The sequence below is a fragment of the Mobula birostris genome, chromosome 3, assembly GCF_030028105.1.
Source record: "Mobula birostris isolate sMobBir1 chromosome 3, sMobBir1.hap1, whole genome shotgun sequence".
Taxonomy (NCBI): domain Eukaryota; kingdom Metazoa; phylum Chordata; class Chondrichthyes; order Myliobatiformes; family Myliobatidae; genus Mobula; species Mobula birostris.
This window is the reverse complement of record NC_092372.1, coordinates 190,717,867-190,737,840: the sequence shown is the minus strand read 5'-3', so window position 1 is coordinate 190,737,840 and position 19,974 is coordinate 190,717,867. Positions and strand designations below refer to the sequence as shown.

The 19,974-nt window shown below is 41.2% G+C and overlaps 1 protein-coding gene across 1 annotated transcript in view; it reads right to left on the bottom strand.

Moving 5' to 3' along the window:
* Nucleotides 1-15,775, bottom strand: part of rab18a (RAB18A, member RAS oncogene family) — a 53,568-nt gene extending 37,793 nt beyond the window's left edge. Inside the window, exons 1-2 of the mRNA XM_072253882.1 lie at nt 15,598-15,775; nt 11,904-11,959 (exon numbers count right to left, since the gene is read on the bottom strand). Of these exons, the coding sequence (XP_072109983.1) occupies nt 11,904-11,959; nt 15,598-15,665 (124 nt within the window). The 5' untranslated portion in view covers nt 15,666-15,775. The remainder of the gene's footprint in view (nt 1-11,903; nt 11,960-15,597) is intronic.
* Nucleotides 15,776-19,974: the final 4,199 nt, after the last annotated feature.

Below are 19,974 nucleotides of genomic sequence, written 5' to 3'. Positions count from 1 at the left end.
TTAGGACAGATAAGTCCCCGGGGCCTGACGGAATATTCCCCAATCTGCTCCATGAGGCGACGGAAGAGATTGCTGAGCCTCTGGCTAGGATCTTTATGTCCTCGTTGTCCACAGGAATGGTACCGTAGGATTGGAGGGAGGCGAATGTTGTCCCCTTGTTCAAAAACGGTAGTAGGGATAGTCCGGGTAAGTACAGACCAGTGAGCCTTACATCTGTGGTGGGAAAGCTGTTGGAAAAGATTCTTAGAGATAGGATCTCTGGGCATTTAGAGAATCATGGTCTGAACAGGGACAGTCAGCATGGCTTTGTGAAGGGCAGATCATGTCTAACAAGCCTGATAGAGTTCTTTGAGGAGGTGACCAGGCATATAGATGAGGGTAGTGCAGTGGATGTGATCTATATGGATTTTAGTAAGGCATTAGACAAGGTTCCACATGGTAGGCTTATTCAGAAAGTCAGAAGGCATGGGATCCAGGGAAGTTTGGCCAGGTGGATTCAGAATTGGCTTGCCTGCAGAAGGCAGAGGGTCGTGGTGGAGAGAGTACATTCAGATTGGAGGATTGTGACTGGTGGTGTCCCACAAGGATCTGTTCTGGGACCTCTACTTATCGTGATTTTTATTAACGACCTGGATGTGGGGGTAGAAGGGTGGGTTGGCAAGTTTGCAGACAACACAAAGGTTGGTGGTGTTGTAGATAGTGTAGAGGATTGTCAAAGATTGCAGAGAGACATTGATAGGATGCAGAAGTGGGCTGAGAAGTGGCAGATGGAGTTCAACCCAGAGAAGTGTGAGGTGGTACACTTTGGAAGGTCAAACTCCAAGGCAGAGTACAAAGTAAATGGCAGGATACTTGGTAGTGTGGAGGAGCAGAGGGATCTCGGGGTACATGTCCACAGATCCCTGAAAGTTGCCTCACAGGTGGATAGGGTAGTTAAGAAAGCTTATGGGGTGTTAGCTTTCATAAGTCGAGGGATAGAGTTTAAGAGTCGCGATGTAATGATGCAGCTCTATAAAACTCTGGTTAGGCCACACTTGGAGTACTGTGTCCAGTTCTGGTCACCTCACTATAGGAAGGATGTGGAAGCATTGGAAAGGGTACAGAGGAGATTTACCAGGATGCTGCCTGGTTTAGAAAGTATGCATTATGATCAGAGATTAAGGGAGCTAGGGCTTTACTCTTTGGAGAGAAGGAGGATGAGAGGAGACATGATAGAGGTGTACAAGATAATAAGAGGAATAGATAGAGTGGACAGCCAGCGCCTCTTCCCCAGGGCACCACTGCTCAATACAAGAGGACATGGCTTTAAGGTAAGGGGTGGAAAGTTCAAGAGGGATATTAGAGGAAGGTTTTTTACTCAGTGGTTGGTGCGTGGAATGCACTGCCTGAGTCAGTGGTGGAGGCAGATACACTAGTGAAGTTTAAGAGACTACTAGACAGGTATATGGAGGAATTTAAGGTGGGGGGTTATATGGGAGGCTGGGTTTGAGGCATGGCACAACATTGTGGGCCGAAGGGCCTGTACTGTGCTGTACTATTCTATGTTCTATATTATCACTGATATATGTTCTGAAATTTGTTGCTTTATGGCAATACAGCACAAGACATAAAAATTACTATAATTTACAAGAGAACCAAAAATAAATTGTGCAAAAGAGGTACATTGAGGATTCATGAACAGTTAAGAAATCTGATGGGAGAGGGGAAGAAGCTGTTCTTAAAATGTTGAGAGTGCATCTTCAGGCTCCTGGATTTCCTCTACGGTGGGAGTAATGAGACAGTAGTACTGAGAATTAAGAATGAGAAGCAAGAACTCACTGTCCTAACATTGGTAGATTTCTGTTTTTGTTGTAGATTCTTAATATCAGTAGTTTCTTTTTCATTCTCTGCCCTGCATTTATTCAAACTCTAAGCTGAACTGGGGCAGCACAGTTGCATAGCGGTTAGTGTAACACTTTACAGTAATCAGTGATTAGAGTTCAATTCCCACCGCTGTCTGTAAGGAGTTCATACATCCCCCTTTGACTGTGTGGGGTTCTTCCATGTGCACCAGTTTCCTCCCACATTCCAAAGATGTACAGTTTAGGAAGGCGTGGGCTTGTATGTTGGTGCCAGAAGCTTCGCGACATTTTAGGACTGTGCTGGCTATTGACGCACACAACACATTTCACTGTATGTTTCAATGTACAAATAAAACTCATCTTTATCTAATTACAACAAAATCATGTCAATAAAGAAAATACAGAACAGTCATGTTGCGTAACAGATAAAACTAATCCAAATGACTACCCAATAGCTAGAAACACAGATTGACAAAAAGGAACACCAACCCGAGATATATGAGCAAATGACATTTCTTTATGCCAATAGCATACAATTCATGTTCTAGTTCCAACATATGCACAAAACAGCATGAGAGTTAATTCATAGCGTTGTTTAAGATTCACTCACTTCCCTTCAATTTCAGAATGATTTGAACCATATAATTTGTTCAATGATGCATTATAACTCATTTAACCTACCTGAACTGGGAAAGTGATTATTCATATTTATCCTAACAAAGCCTTTCTTCAGTTTATACATTGTTGTTAAGCCTCCCATTAGCCATGGAAAGCAATCCAAGACTAGCCAATTTTATACTGAAAATTATTCCAGTCCTAATAAAATCATCATAAATCTGCCCTCTGCTGTACAGTGACATCTTTCTTGTGATGTGGTAGCTAGAACTATACATGGTAATAATGTTGTGGTTTAACTAGCATTTCTTAAAAGTAATTAGTTTACAAAAGAAAAAGGAAGCATATATAAGGTTTAGGAAGCTAAAATCAAACAGCCTTGAGATATGAAGACAGGAAGGTCTCAAGAAGGGAATTATGATACCTAGAAGGGGCCACAAAAAGTCTTTGGCAAGTAGAATTAAAGAGAATCCTAAGACATTATATACATGTACTCAATGGCCACTTTACTTGGAACATCAGTTCATTAGTATAAATATCTAATCATGTGGCAATAACTCAATGCATAAAAGCATACAGACATATTCTCAAGAGGTTCAGTGGTTGTTCAGAGCAAACATCAGAATGGGGAAGAAATGTGATCTCAGTGACTTTGACCGTGGGATTGCTGGTGCCAGATGGGGTGGTTTAAATATCTTAGTAACCACTGATCTCCTGCAACTGTGGTGTGCAGAAGAGAATCTCTGAATACACAATATGTCAAACCTTGAAGTGGATGGGCTACCACGGCAGAACACCAACCCGTTCCACTCCTGTACCTATTAAAGTGGTCACTGAATGTACATAAAAAAGAAAAGGTGCTTGAAGTTGAAGGATTTGATAGGGTCCTACAGGAGTAATTTACATCAGTATTTACCAAGAAGAATGATGTGGAGGATAGGAAGGGCAGTGTGAAGCATGCTAATATGCTAGGGCATTTTGAGATAAAGGAGGTGGTAGTGTTAGGTCTCTTAAAGAACATTAAGGCAGATAAGGATGTTGTGGATAGCACAGAAGATTGTCAAGGATATAGCATAATAAAGATCAGTTGTAGATGTGGGTAGAGAAATGACATATGGAGTTTAATTCAGCCAAATGTGATGTGTTGCACTTTGTGAGATCAAATATAAAGGGTCAGTATACTGTTAATGGCAAGTCCCTTAACATTGTCGGTGCGTAGAGGCATCTTGGGGTTCAAGTTTACAGATCCGTGAAAGTGTCTACACAGGATGATAAGGAGATAAAGGCAGCATATAGTATGTTTGCCTTTGCTAGTCAACGAATTGATTCAAAAGTCAGGCAGTTATGTCGCAACTTACGTTGCTCTAGTTAGGCTACATCTTGAGTATTACATTCAATTCTAGTCACCCTATTTACTTTAGTCTATTTATTTAGATATATAGTGTGGAATAGGCCCTTCTGGCCCAAATGAGGGCCCAGCAACCCACCTATTCAACCCTAGCCTAATCACAGGGCAATTTGCAGTGACCAATTAACATACTAACTAGTACGTCATTGGACTGTCGAAGTAAATTGCAGCAAATGGATGAAGCCCACATGCTCACGAGAAGGCCATACAAATTTCTTCCAGAAGGCGCCGGAATTGAATTCTGACACTCCGAGCTGTGATAACTTCACACTAACCATGACACTCTACTTAGTATTATAGAAAGAATGTGAAGGCTTTGGAGAGGGTGCAGAAGAGGCTTACCAGAATGCTGCCCAGCACTGCTATAAGAGGCTGGATAAATTTGCATTGTGAAGCCTGGGCAGTGAAGTGTGTAGCATTGAGAGGCAGAGATCTAGTAAACAGCCGGTGTCTTTTTCCCAGGGTTGAAATGTCTAATACTAGGGAGCATGCATTTTGGGAGAGAGAGGACACAAGTTCAAACAAGACATATTGGGCAATTTTTTTTTTTAAAAACAGAATGGCAGTACCTGGAATGTGTTGCTAGGGTGATACAGACATGCAAATACTACAGGCATTCAAGAGGCTCTTACATGAAATTTCAGGAAATTGGAAAGATATGGGCATTCTGTAGGCTGAAGAGATCAGTTTATTTGGGCATTTGACTTCATACCCAAGGAAGCAGAGGCATTGGTGAGCTTTCTTCATTGTGGCATCTATTTGGTTGGACCAGGACAAGTTATTGATGATGTTCACATCTAGGAACTTGAAGCTCTCAACCCCTTCAACGTCAACATTGTTGATATAGATAAGAACATGTACACAGACCATCTCTCCCCCCCCCCCGCCTCCTTAAGTCAATGATCAGCTGTTCTGTTTTGCTGACATTCAGAGGAACATTGTTGACTTGACACCATGTTACTAAGATCATTATCTCCTTCCTGTACTCCAACTCATCATTATTTCTTATACTCTGACTTGTTGTTTTGAGCAGAATCTGGCCATATAGTCATGACTATACAGTAGAGTAGAGGCCTGATGATACAGCCTTGTGGGGTCCCAGTGTTAAGAAGAATCAGGATGGAGATTTTGCAGCATATCCTTATTACTGCAGTCTGGGGGCCTCCTGGTCTAAGTTTGGTGATGGGTTTGTTTGGAATTATAATATTGAAGGCAAATTGTAATCAATAAAAAAGTCTAATATTGATGGCTTTACTGTCCAGATGTTCTAAAGATGAGTGTAGGGCGAGAGAGATGGCATTCACAGTAGACCTATTTTGGTGGTAGGCGAATTGCAGTGGGTCAAGGTTGTCTGGGAGGCTGAATTTAATGTATGCAATGAACAGCCTCTCCAAGCACTTCATGACAGTGGATGTCAAACACATTATCTTGTTTTTTTTTTAGGTGCTGGAATGATACTGATCTTCCGCAGTATTTTGGTTTTCCTTTTCTGAAGTTTGGACTGCTATGTACATCCGACAGTCCTGTTGTAACAAAACATTACACAGACAAAGCAGCACAATAAACTTGTAACTATTATATAGGCTCATCAGGACTCACCATTCAAAGGCATTTTCTTTGTTCTCCAACGCTTCTCACACTTTTACTGCTACTGAAAATTCACTCAATTTCTCTCTTCCCAAGCACCACAAACAGTCTCAGACCCAAAACATTAACTGCATTTCTCTTTCCACAGATACTGTCTGACCAGTTCAAGATTCACATTTTCTGGCCTTTCTTTTCAGATTTCCAGCACCTGCAGGTTATTTTTTTGATTTTCAGCATAAAATTTAGTTTTCCTTAGGTTCAAGAAAACTTAAAATTAAAATTGCTGTGGTCAGTAAGGCCTGTTAACTTTTATAAAAATTTTTTAAAAATCACATAACTTTTCCACTGTTTTTAATTTTCTTCCCTTAGACATTTGGGGGCTCTGTACCAAGAAACAGAACATTAATGCATTTGTTTTTAAACTGGCAACACAAAGCATTCCTAGGTAAACTTATATTTAAAAACTACTCTGCAAAAAAACATTTGAACCACTACTCAGCAGAGCAACCCAAATGCACTACTGTAATTTTTTTGCTTACCATTTCAACAATTGTTATGGCTTAAATAGGATTGACAGTTTGTCTTTTACTGCCAAATTTTTCAATCAAAATACTCTGCATTCACACATATTCAGAACTGAGATGCGATTGCAGACTCTTTTCATTTGCATCTCCTGTAGCCAACAAGAAATTAATTCCTTCAGTCTGCTTGAGATCTGATCCATTTTCCAGATGTGAAAGGATACAACTGGCATTGCACCAATTGCGCTCAGGGGTTTCTTGCTTCATTTATGAGCAGTTGTACGCCAATTCCAAGTCATTTCAGCAATTGATTTTCAAAATAGAATAGTATAATACTTCTCTTACAACACGATGCACAACAGGATGCCTTACATAGGGGACATCGTCAAATGATGGACGCAAGGATAAATGGAGGCAGGCATGAAAATGCACAGCGTCAGGTTATAAATCAACAACTACCAAATGAATTAAGATTATAACGGCATCATACATATAGGTTACAAAAACAACCAGGAATAGGAAAGATGTGTTGCTGGAATAATACACAAAAGACCAACTGGTGAACTGAAAAGTTCCAGTGGAGTAAAGCAAATTCAAAAGGGCTAATTTTGAGCACTGCCTAAGATTTCCAGAACAGAGAACTATAGGATGTCATTAGGAGAGAAGCAACGAATATTTTTTAAAAGGTCAAACACATGAGGCAATGCCAAATATCTTGCTGATGGGCCCGTGCTCAAACTGATACAATTCCTATTGCAATGGTGCCTCTACAGGTAGATCTGGGGCAGGAAATTGGAAGGTTCTGAACCAATGACAGAAAAATTAGTGTAGTTAGTTGTGAAGCAGTGGTGTTCAAGTGAAATGAAACAAAGTAGTTTAGACCTGCCAATCAGTAATGATTTCAGGCCCCATTTAGTATAGCAGACGCCGAGCATGTATTTCACAATTCATTTCTGACAATTAGGTAAACAGGGCAAGGGCAGCAGTTAATAAATCAACTTTATTTATAGTAGCGTTACAGTTCTTAGTGAGGTATTCTACAGCACTGTTAGATCGAAAGTTCAAGGCTCTTGGCCTAGCAGCAATGAAAGATAAGCAAGTAATTGTCAAGTCTAGATGGTATGTTTTGGATGTCACTTACCGTAGCAGATGTGGCACTCCTACAAACCTATTTCTCTTGTGCTTTTGGGTATTAAAGCTAGCCTGTATGGAAGGTGGTGTTCAAGAACCTTGGTGAGTTACCGCAGTGCATTTTGTAGATAATACAGTTTGCAACCAGCATGTAGCTGAGTAATTAACGGCACAATGTTTTATCCTAATCAATCCAAACACTATCGTTTTGAGTTTATTGAGTGACACAAATTTGCCATGCTATATTATTTTATGGCTCTGATACTCATCTATACTAGTCCCATTTGCCCATGTTTGACTCATCCTTCTAAACTTTTTTCATCCAGGATGCTGCCTGGATTAGAGAGCATGTCTTGAGGAAAGGCTGAGCAAGCTACGGTTTCTCTCTTTGGAACAAAGGAGGATGAGAAATGATTTGATTGAGATATGTAAAATAATAAGAGACATTTAGCATTGACTCCTCAATCCAAATAATAAAAGACATTTAGCATGTCAATCCAAATTCTGGTAGATCCTGTCCCTCATAATAACCTCCAGTAATTTCTCCAACATAGATAATAGACAATAGGTGCAGTAGGCCATTCGGCCCTTCGAGCCAGCACCGCCATTCACTGTGATCATGGCTGATCATCCACAATTAGTATCCAGTTCCTGCCTTATACCCATAACTGATTCCACTATCTTTAAGAGCTCTATCCATCTCTTTCTTGAAAGCATCCAGAGACTTGGCCTCCACAGCCTTCTGGGGCAGAGCATTCCACATATCCACCACTTTCTGGGTGAAAATGTTTTTCCTCAACTCCATACTAAATGGCCTACCTCTTATTCTTAAACTGTGCCCCTGGTTCTGGACTCACCCATCAGCGGGAACATGCTTCCTGCCGCAAGCATGTCCAATCCCTTAATAATTCTATATGTTTCAATAAGATCCCCTCTCAGCCTTCTAAATTCCAGAGTATACAAGCCCAGTCGTTCCAATCTTTCAACATATGACAGTCCTGCCATCCTGGGAATTAACCTTGTGAACCTACACTGCACTCTCTCAATAGCAAGAATGTCCTTCCTCAAATTTGGAGACTAAAACTGCACACAGTACTCCAGGTGTGGTCTCACCAGGGCCCTGTACAACTGCAGAAGGACCTCTTTGCTCTTATACTCAATTCCCCTTGTTATGAAGGCCAGCATGCTATTAGCTTTCTTCACTGCCTGCTGTACTTGCATGCTTGCTTTCAGTGACTGATGTACAAGAACACCTAGATCTCGTTGTGCTTCCCCTTTTCCCAACTTGCCTCCATTTAGATAATAATCTGCCTTCCCGTTCTTACCACCAAAGTGGATAACCTCACATTTATCCACATTAAACTGCATCTGCCATGCATCTGCCCACTCACCCAGTCTGTCCAAGTCACCCTGCATTCTCATAACATCCTCCTCACATTTCACACTGCCACCCAGCTTTGTGTCATCGGCAAATTTGCTAATGTTACTATTAATTCCCTCATCTAAATCATTAATACATATTGTAAGTAGCTGCGGTCCCAGCACTGAACCCTGCGGTACCCCACTGGTCACCATCTGCCATTCCGAAAGGGACCCGTTAATCGCTACTCTTTGTTTTCTGTCAGCCAGCCAATTTTCAATCCATGTCAGTACTCTGCCCCCAATACCATGTGCTCTAATTTTGCCCACTAATCTCCTATGTGGGATTTTATCAAAGACTTTCTGAAAGTCCAGGTACACTACATCCACTGGCTCTCCCTTGTCCATTTTCATAGTTACATCCTCAAAAAATTCCAGACGTTTAGTCAAGCACGATTTTCCCTTCTTAAATCCATGATGACTCGGACCAATCCTGTTACTGCTATCCAGATATATCGTAATTTCATCTTTTATAATTGACTCCAGCATCTTTCCCACCACCGACGTCAGGCTAACTGGTCTATAATTCCCTGTTTTTTCTCTTCCTCCCTTCTTGAAGAGAGGGACAACATTAGCCACCCTCCAATCCACAGGAACTGATCCTGAATCTATAGAACATTGGAAAATGATTACCAATGCATTCACGATTTCTAAAGCCACCTCCTTCAGTACCCTGGGATGGACCACCAGGTCCTGGGGACTTATCAGCCTTAAGACCCAACAGCCTATCCAACACCATTTCCCACCTAATATAAATTTCCTTCAATTCATCCATTACCCTAGGTCCTTTGGCCACTATTCCATCTGGGAGATTGTTTGTGTCTTCCCTAGTGAAGACAGACCCAAAGTACCTGTTCATCTCGTCTGCCATTTCCTTGTTCCCCATAATAAATTCACCCACTTCTGTCTTCAAGGGCCCAATTTTGGTCTTAACTATTTTTTTCCTTTTCACATACCTAAAGAAGCTTTTACTATCCTCCTTTATATTCTTGGCTAGTTTACCTTCATACCTCATTTTTTCTCCGCGTATTGCCTTTTTAGTTACCTTCTGTTGCTCTTTAAAAGTTTTCCAATCCTCCGGCTTCCCACTTGTCTTTGCTATGTTATACTTCTTCTCTTTTATTTTTATACTGTCCATTACTTCCCTTGTCAGCCACGGCCTCCCCTTAGGATCTTTCTTCCTCTTTGGAATGAACTGATTCTGCACCTTCCCCATTATTCCCAGAAACACTTGCCATTGCTGTTCCACTGTCATCCCTGCTAGGGTATTGTTCCATTGAACTTTGGCCAGCTCCTCCCTCATAGCACCATAGTTCCCTTTGTTCAACTGTAATACTGACACTTCTGAGTCTCCCTTCTCCCTCTCAAATTGTAGATTAAAACTTATCATATTATGGTCACTACCTCCTAATGGCTCCTTTACCTCGAGGTCCCTTATTAAAATCCGGTTCATTGCACAACACTAAATCTAGAATTGCGTTCTCTCTGCTAGGCTCCAGTATAAGCTGTTCTAAGAATCCATCTCGGAGGGATTCCACAAACTCCCTTTCTTGGGGTCCAGTAGCAACCTGATTCCTCCAGTCTACCTGCATGTTGAAGTCCCCCATAACAACTGTAGCATTACCTTTGCGACATGCCAATTTTAACTCTTGATTCAACTTACACCCTACATCCAGACTACTGTTTGGGGGCCTGTAGATAACTCCCATTAGGATCTTTCTACCCTTAGAATTTCTCAGTTCTATCCATACTGACTCTACGTCTCCTGATTTTATATCTCCCCTCGCAAGGGACTGAATATCATTCCTCACCAACAGAGCCACCCCACCCCCTCTGCCCATCAGTCTGTCCTTTCAATAGGACATATACCCTTGAATATTCATTTCCCAGGCCCTATCCACTTGAAGCCATGTCTCTGTTATTCCCACAACATCATACTTACCAATTTCCAACTGTGCCTCAAGCTCATCCACTTTATTTCTTATACTCCGTGCATTCATATACAATACTTTTAATTCATTACTCCCCTCACCTCCCATATCAATTCCTATTTCACTTGGCCATACTGTACGATCCCTTCTTGAGCTTTCTGCTCTGTTTATGTCAGGCTAACCAGCTGTAATTCCCTGGCTTATCTTTGCAACTTTTCTTAAACAACAGAATGATATTAACCACCTTGCAAATTTTGTGAACAATGAAGCAAAAGTCTCCACAATGACTTTGCCCCATTCTCTGAACATTCATGTGCCCATCTAAAAAGAGTCTCTGAAGCATCTTTCATATATGCCTCCATCACTACTTCTGGCAGTACACTGCAGGCACTCATCACTGTTTTAAAAAAACTTGCACTGCACATCTGAAATGTAGTCCTCCTCCCCAAATGCATGCCCTTTATTACTAAAGCAATTATCTATTGGAGCATAATGCTTAAGTTTTCCTGCAATCATATAGAAATTGCTTCATTCCAAAGCATTATGAATGAAAGTGAACACAATGGATTCATCAGCAAGTATCTCCACTTTATGGGGAAAAAAAACAGAAGTTACAAAAAATATAATGGCTAAACTTGAATCTAATTGAAGCAGGGGATATTCTTTTTAAAGGGTGAAGAGGCTGAAGGGAAAATTTGGGTGAGGTATTCAAAATTTTAAGATGATTTGAAAGTAAGGGGAAGAACCTATTTCCATTGGTAAAAGGGCCACTAGCTACAGTAAGTTAAGGTCATTAGCAACATCACAAAGGTGGAGATTTGGAGAAATTATTTGTATGCAATGCCTCCAAGAGCTGTGGAAATAAATACAATTGTAACTTTAAAAAAGAAAACAGATTAAGTATGTGAAAAGGAGTAAGCAGGAATATGGGGTCAACTGGATAACTGGGAGGCACAGCACATGAGTGATTTCCCTCTATGCTCTATGAACTTTCAGTGCATTTGGCTGTTTGCCAAAACCAACCAGAAATTCAACAAAATATTCCACTCTATCTAGTGAAATTCAAAGTTCAGTTAAAACAGTAAGAGGGTGCTTTTAAACAAGGCAACATTTGGAATTTAAATCTGCATTGAATCTTACTTACAACTAGTGTGCAAACTTATACTAGATACCAAAAGTGAAGATGTCCCATTTCTACAGTGCTATCTACATTTAGACAAGTGCAAAGAAATGGCAAGATTTGAGAAATTGTAAAGTTCCTTAATTTTCAGAAGCAAGTTTCTAAATTCCCAGGTTGCTAATTTTTCACATTTTAGTTTTATTAATATTGAGGAATAATTTTGGCCTCTTTTCTGTGAGAGCTGCAATTCATTTACTGCATGAAGTACAGTAGATTCAATGATGTTGCTCATAAGACTAATTTCACTAATCTACTGCAAGACAAACTTACCAATTGTTGCAGCAAGTTCTGGGTCAAAGGTATCATCTGTGAACCGTAACAGTAAGCTGAAAATGGAGAATAACAAGTCACATGATAAATAAAACTGTGATTTTATTACAGATTAAAAAGAGGACATATCAGAGCATTGTGATTTAACATGTATAATGAATTATGGATGGATTGATAAACAAGTCTCCTTGAGGGAAACCATTCAGTAAAATGAGTACTTTCCCAAATGTAATTACTTCAGTTGAGTAAAGTACTTGAGTCATTCACAGGTTCTTAACAGTAAGGAAATATTTTGTTGAGTAGCGTGATGCTGTTTAAGTAAGCTGTAAAGCTGTAGTTTCTCGATGCTAAAGTACTTTAGAGATCACAAGACAAGAACTGATTCAGTACATTACGATATAGAAGCAAACATTAGTGCACAAAAAAAGGCAAATAGTTTTTTTTTAATGATTTAACAATCTGAATTGAGAATAGAAAAAAATCCAGGGGATAAACTTTTTTTTAAAAACTATGGATGTTTAGATGTTAAATATTGCAATTAAATAAGATGTAGACTTTCTAGTATACTCTTGTCAGTGCTGAATAGAGGCAGATATGTTTATCATTAAGCTAAGGGGCAAACATTTTAAAAAATGCAATTTTGTTATTTATCACAGCACAATTCTATAACCATACAATTAATTTATATGTGTCTAGAAGTGCAATATTGCATTGTAGAGTACAGGTACATACAATCATCTAACCATCTCCAAGTATGGTAATAGTAAAATATACTTTGCAGACACTGGGTAACCACAACTTTTTCAGTGCAGAATCAATGAATAAACACAACAGAACTTTTTCACCAAATCCCATTTCCTATCTACTTATGTATTGTAACTCAGCAATTACAAAATCTCCACTGCAGTGACTGCTTAAACACAAGTCTTCTGACCAGGTCATTGCACTGGAAACTACAAAATTCCTCACTATCTAACACTGGATAACTGCAACTTCTTCCCAGTACAACATCAATGACTGACTTCAACACTCTAACCTGCAACATGTCATGTTTTAAACACAAGGAACAGCAAGCATATGGAATAGTTTTCCAACTCATCTCCTCATACACCCTGGCTGGGCGAAAGTTCCAATCCTCCGGTATTGCCGAGTCAAGATTCCACAAGCTCCCAGCTAACAGCATTGTGTAAGTACCTTCAATGTTCATGCTTACCAATCACAGAGAAGTAACACACCATAACTGAAAAAGAAATAAAGGATAATAAACATTGGTCTTCCCTGTATTAAATTTTTATATTAAAAATGAATCCCCTACAATGTAATATCCTATCAGCAGGTAATTACATTCCTTTTACAAAGTATGCTCACAGAATAATCAGCACTTTCCAATAAAGCATCACCGGGAAATCATATTTTCTCTAGTACACTGCCAAAGTGAGCAAAAGACTCTCTATCTGCCACCACACAGCGTCAATGTTTAATGCCGACCTCTCATTCAGAGCAGCGTTATTTGGGTGGTGGGGTGGAGATACATCAAGGCGCAAGGTGCTTCTTCCCTCCCCTATCCTGCAAGTCACCCTTGGGCAGAGTGTAGCACCCTGATCAAGATCATGTGAAGCCAGTGGTGGATGGCCGTATGAGCAGCTGGTGCACATCACAAGACCTGGTTATGTGATCACTGATGCCGGGCAGATAATTTCTGAAGAGTATTGATAATAGCTGGGGTCTACTCCATTCCTATCCGGGTACCTGACCATTGTAAACATTGTAATTGTATCTGCCTCCATCACCACCTCTGCTACCTCATACAAATATTCACCACTCTGTATGTGAAAAGCCTACCCCTCAGATCTCCTTTAAATTTCTTCCCTCTGAACCTGGACCTGTGCCTTATAGTACTTGCCTCCACTGGCCTGCATAAAAAATTCTGACTATCTAGCCTATCCACACCCCTCATAAATGTCAGGTCATCCATCAGTTGCCCATGTTTCAATAAAAATAAACCAAGCCTTATTCAGTCTTTTATTGCAGCTATGTCTTCCATTCAGCAACAGTTTGGTGGATCTCTTCTGCAATCTCTCTATCGCTAATAGAACTTTCTTGTAGTGTAGCAACCAGAACCATACACAATATTCCAAGTACAATATAACCAGCACATTGTACAACTGCAACATGACAACACAATTCTTATACTCGACCTCTCAGTACCGAATGCCTTTTTCACTACCCTACCTTTTTGTTATTACATCCAGGAAGCTATGGACTTGGATCTCAAGACCTCTATGTACATCAACATATACATCTAAAAACCCAACAAACTGTAAAACACTGATGAAAATAATTTTATTTCAGCTGATTCCTCAATCAAAAGAATTGGCTGCTCAGTCTACTTGTTCTTTTGGTTGCCAGAAACTCCTTATGGTTGGAAGTCTTCAGCAACCATCAAATTTGGGAAAATTAACACTAATGAAATTGCTAGATTCATGCGCAGCTTTCTTCAGGGTCAGAAGCAATCATCATCATTTATATCCAATACCAAGATCTGAATGCTTAGATGGATCACTGTTAAAATTTGCTGGATAATTCTGTTAAACATCTTGGGATGTCCAATACGTTGCAGGTAACTACCATTGCTGCAATTCATTTGTTGTCTTCAACTTTGTACTTTGTTAGCCTCTTTACTTCAGACAATTTTGACATTAGTTTAATTACACCCCAGGGTATAAATCCAGAAATATGTGTTTCTTACATGAAGATATGATATTAGTATTTATTCTTAGATTACCAATCTTGGAATTCAGAGTGAAATGGTAAGTATTAAGTTAATAGATAACAGAAATGAAGACTGTTACCTCTGGTTATTAGCATTTAAGATCGTGTGCCCTTAATGCTAGGTTAGTACAATAATGGTAAAATGATGGAACTGTTTGATATAAATTTGGGCATTAAAAGGGATACATTGACAATACTATAGGCAAATATTAGAATAATTTAGCCAAGATATGAAGTGACAATCAGGATTAAAAGTGAATGTAGGAGCTCAGAGATAAGGACCACCATCTTGGGGCCCAGTTATTAAATTTTGAGATTGCAGGCAGCATGCTCCCTGTGTTATTGCATTCACCTGTTTTTCCAGTATTAGCTCTTATTTTCAATTTGGCTCATGTTAAACTGTACAGTAGTGGTTGGAATGAGACATTTTGAACTGCTGAAACAGGGGTAAATATTATTTAGGTTTATAGTCAGGTTAGGTTCTATACATAATGATTCGAATACCCTGCCGAAGGGTTTCGGCCCGAAATGTCGGCCGTACTTTTTTCCATAGATGCTACCTGGCCTGCTGAGCTCCTCCAGCATTTTGTGTTTGTTGCTTGGTTTTCCAGCACCTGCAGATTTTCTCTTGTTTGTGATGAGAATATAACTACTTGGAGAGGGGTACTGTAAGAGGCAGCAGCGAGCTGAGCTGGAACAGTTCTTTGTATTTCTATATATGTCAGTTCTGTATATCAAATTCTCTCACACTCTGCCACCTATGGTATTGTTTGGGGGGCCAGGGGGATGACACCCAAAGAGGTGTAGGCTGAGACCCGAAGGGACCGCGCTCCGCCGGCTGTGCTGCGTCAGGGAGGCCGCGGCCTACGGCGCAACGCCCGTATCCCGACCCAGGACCGGTAGGAGCCCGGCGCTGCCTCACCTCGACTTGCCGACGCCGCTTTCGCCAATGATTAAGATCTTGAGGGTGGTCAAGATGTCTTCGTCCATCGCCCCCTCCTCCTCTCACACCAGCGCCTAACAAAATCCCAGCTCCGAAATGACCCTCTTAATGGTTTACGACACTCCTCCCGGCAAACAAAGCATCACAATTTACGACGATTTCGTCTGGAAGCCGCGCCCCTGGAGATGTTGAAATGGGCAAGAAACAGAAGCAGTTCATTCTTTGGGTCAAAGGACACAGAAACAAGCCCTTCGGCCCGTCTAGTCAAGGCCCAACTGTTATTTTGTCTGGCTCCTCTATAAACCAAAAAAAAAATCAAAGTTAGGACGTGAGTACTTGTTATCAGAAGAATCACCGCAGTAAGAGTAGGGGTTGGTTGTTTACGGTAAGTGTGGCCTTGAATTGGACGAAGTGAATCCGGAAAATTCACGAAATTACAGAGACCAGGATATGATTTTTCACTTAAATCAGTAAATGCTGTGCTTAAGTCCTTTCAGGTGAAAACAGAATATAGCTGTGGTGGTGTAATGCAGGAACATACCAAAGCTGATTCTATAAAAGGACTAACAGCATTTTTCTGTTTCATATTCCCCCCAAAAATGTTTTATAATTTTACCCTCGTTTATGTAAATATTTTTTGTGATCTTACATTTTATCAGATAATAAAATTGATATAGCAGGAGCCTATTAGGCCCACAGGTCCAAATTGGCTGGTGAACAATACAATTACGGATTAATACAGCATAGAAACAGCACCTATGGCCCAACATGTCCATGCCAACCAAGATACCCATTTCAGCTAGTCCCATTTGCTTGCATTTGGGTCAAATCCCTCTGAATTTTTCCTTTCTATGTTCCTGTACAATGTCTTTTAAATGTTATCAGATCTGCTTCAACCACTTTCTCTGGCAGCTTGTTTAATGGATGCACCATGTTCTGGGTGAAGAAGTTTTAGATTCACAGCCTCTGGGGGAAAAAAAAGACACTGTATACACCTATCTTTAACCCTCATGATTTAATAAGTCACCCCTCAATTTCCTACGTCCAAATGAATAAAGTTCAAGCCTGCCCAACCTCTCCTTATAACTGGGGTCCTTGAGTTCTGGTACCATTCTTGTAAAATCATAGAAGTACAGAACAGACATAAAGGCCCTTTTGAATTAGTTTTGTGCCAGTCATTGTGCCCATCTACACTATTATTGCCTTATTTCTCTGCAGCTGTGCAATTTACTCTTACTCTTACACTCCAGAGTAACCTGGAGTAGCTAATTAATCTATCAGCACGTCTTTGATATTTGGAGAGAAAATCAGAGCACTTAAGGGGAATACCATGTGGTCACAGAAGGTGCAAACTCCCCTCAAATAGCATCCGAGATCAAGATTAAATCGGGGTTGCCTGGAGCTGCAGGGTATTAACATCAACTACTGCATCAGTGTCACTGGGTAGCAGGGATCTTATTGGCTGCTTTCTGAGGCAGCTGGAAATGTAGATGGAATACATGGAGGGAAGGCTGGCCTCATGATAGACTGAGCTCTCAGAAGGCTGAAGAAATTTGTCATGTCCCCTTTGAACCTTACCAAATTTCATCGACGCACCATAGAGAGCATTCTGCCTGAATGCTTAACAGCTTGGTATGGCAACTGCTCTGCAGTGACTGTTGTGGACACAGCTTAGCATATAACAGAAACCAGCTTTACCTCCATGGACTCTGTCTATACTCGCTGTCTCAGAAAAGTAGCCAGCATAATCCAAGACCTCCGCCCACCCCAGACATTCCTTTTTCCCCCCTCTTCAATTGGGAAGAAGATAAAAAAGCCTGAAAGTTGTACCACCAAGCATACGTTCAGCTTCTTCCCCACTGTTATAAGACTATTAAATGATTCCCAGTATGATAAAATGAACTCTTGACCTCACAATCTACTTGCTATGATATTGCACCTTGTTTACTTTCTCTGCAGTTGTTTGCTTCATTCTACATTGTTATTTTACTTTGTACTACCTTAATGCACTGTATCTCAGTACATGTGACAATAACAAACTAACTCCAATTCCCATGTCCACAACTCTGTAATGTCTTATGGTCTTGTGCAAAGCAGTTGTCATGCCAAGTTGTGATAGGATGCTTGCTATGATGCATCCATAAAAATCAGTGAAGGTCACTGGGGACACATTGAATTTCCTTAGCTTTCTGAGGAAATGGAAGTACAGATGTGCTTATTTAGCCATAGTATCTTTGTGGTTGGATTACCGCAAGCTATTGGTGATGTTTACACACAGAAACTTGAAGCCCTCAACCATCTCCCCCTCAGAACCACGGGCCTGTATGCCACCACACTTAATAAAATCAATGACCAACTAATTTGTTTTGCTCACGTTGAAGAATGGGTTATTGTCTTGATTCCATGCCACTAGGCTCGCTACCTCCTTCCTGTACTCTGTCTCACCATTATTTGAAAACTGGCCCACTGCAGTGGTGTCACCTGCAAACGTGTAGGTGGGGTTAGCGCAGAATGTGGCCACTTAGTTGTGAGTATTTCCGTAGTAAAGTAAGGAGCTGAGAAAGCAGCTGTGTGGGCATTAGTGTTGAGGATATTTTTGGCAGAGGTGTTGCTGCCTATTTTAAGTTACATCCCAAAAATGTACCTAAACAACAATCACCAGTATTTCAATATGATTACCCAACCTCTTGTTCTACAGCATCATTAACCATACACTTTATTGCAAACGTTTATTGGAAAATGTAATACAATAGAATTTCATGAAAAAATGTACATAAACAAAGACTGACAAGCCCCAATGTGCAAAAGACAGAATGCAGATAAAAATATTTGAGAACATGAGTTGCAAAGAGTCCTTGAAACTCTGTAGGTCATGAATGGAGTTATCCATGCTGTTTAAGGAGTCTGGTCGTCTTATATGCAACACCACTACCAAAAAGGGCAAGCATACCATACGGCTTCTCTACCACTTTATTCCAAGCCACCTTCTGTGAACTATGGACACGGATCGGAAAATCTGTTTGTACCTCAATGCTATTAAGGGACTTAACATTACCCGCATACTTCTGTAATTTGACTTCCCAAAGTGCAACAGCTCACATGTAACTGGGGTAAAATCTATTAGTCACTTCTCTGCTCATGTCTGTGTCCGGGATTGGATCTACTGGTATGCTGTGTGGTTGCCCTGTTTAAATCAGTAATGTGTGTCTCTGTGGGTTATTTGCTGGTTATTGCTGCATGCGTGGTGGGTGAGGTCTTTGTTCGAGTTCAGACTAGCATTGACGAGTTGGAGGTGGAACTCGGGGCTGTCCATGCTGTTGGGAGAGAGAGGAAATAGTGGTCTGATTTGGAGGTCATGTCTGCGAATAAATGTTCTAGCTCTGGCAGGCTCCGCCTGGCATTTGGGATAGTGTCCACCCCAAGAGGGGTGGAGGCGTGCGAGACATGGGCGGAGCGGATCTCTCAGTTGTTAGATGAGTGGCAGTGCTCGGTTGAGGGAGAGCGACAGGGATTGGTTGAAAGTTTGAGTAGGCGGGCTGGTGACGGTGTTAGAGCTGTCAGGTTCACTTACACCATAGTGGCAGCTGTCAGTTATTTGAAAGAGGGGGGAAAGTTTTCAGTGTGTCTTCTCTGGCTAGGAGGGCGGCTAAATTGCTTGCAGTGCCAGGGGGATCATTTCAGGGGATCAGCCCTCCTTCAGTTGTTCAGCTGATCAGAGAGGTGTTGGGAAACTTAGTGGAGGCCCGGTGGGGGAATGGCTTGGGGTCTCTGGGGAAGCATGTTCCCAGCAATGTACCAATGTACTTCCGAAAGGAAAAGACCCTATTCCTGAAGGCTTAGAGGGACAATGCCCCAGGGTGTCGTTATGGATAGAGGGAAGCGATGCTAAAGCCATCCTTGACCCCGGGGCACAGATCAAGTTGTTGTACAGTTCGTCTTACAACCTGTGTCTGAAGCATTTACCCTTGACAACTGCAAGGGCACTGGAGATTTTGGGTACCAGTGCCAGTAGTTATCCAGAAGACGATGATCCAGAATGACCCTGGAGTTCATGGGGGCATTGTCTGGGCACCCAGCGTGTCGAGTTGCTTCTGAGGACGTGTGTAGCAGCCTTGAGCCGGTACCGAATTTAAACGAGACCCAGCAGTAGTACGGCCTGGGGAAAGTAGCTGAGGGTGAGACCCTCTTAGTAGACACTCCAAACTACCACGAGGGAGGGGAGTTGCCCACTGAAGACACCTCAGTGAGAGAGAGGTCGAGGCAACTGGACCCTGGCACCATGGAAGATGTAGGCAGCGTGTGTGTGTGGATTATGCGACGTGGTTTAATGTGCTGCACCTGAGGAGTGGATGTTGC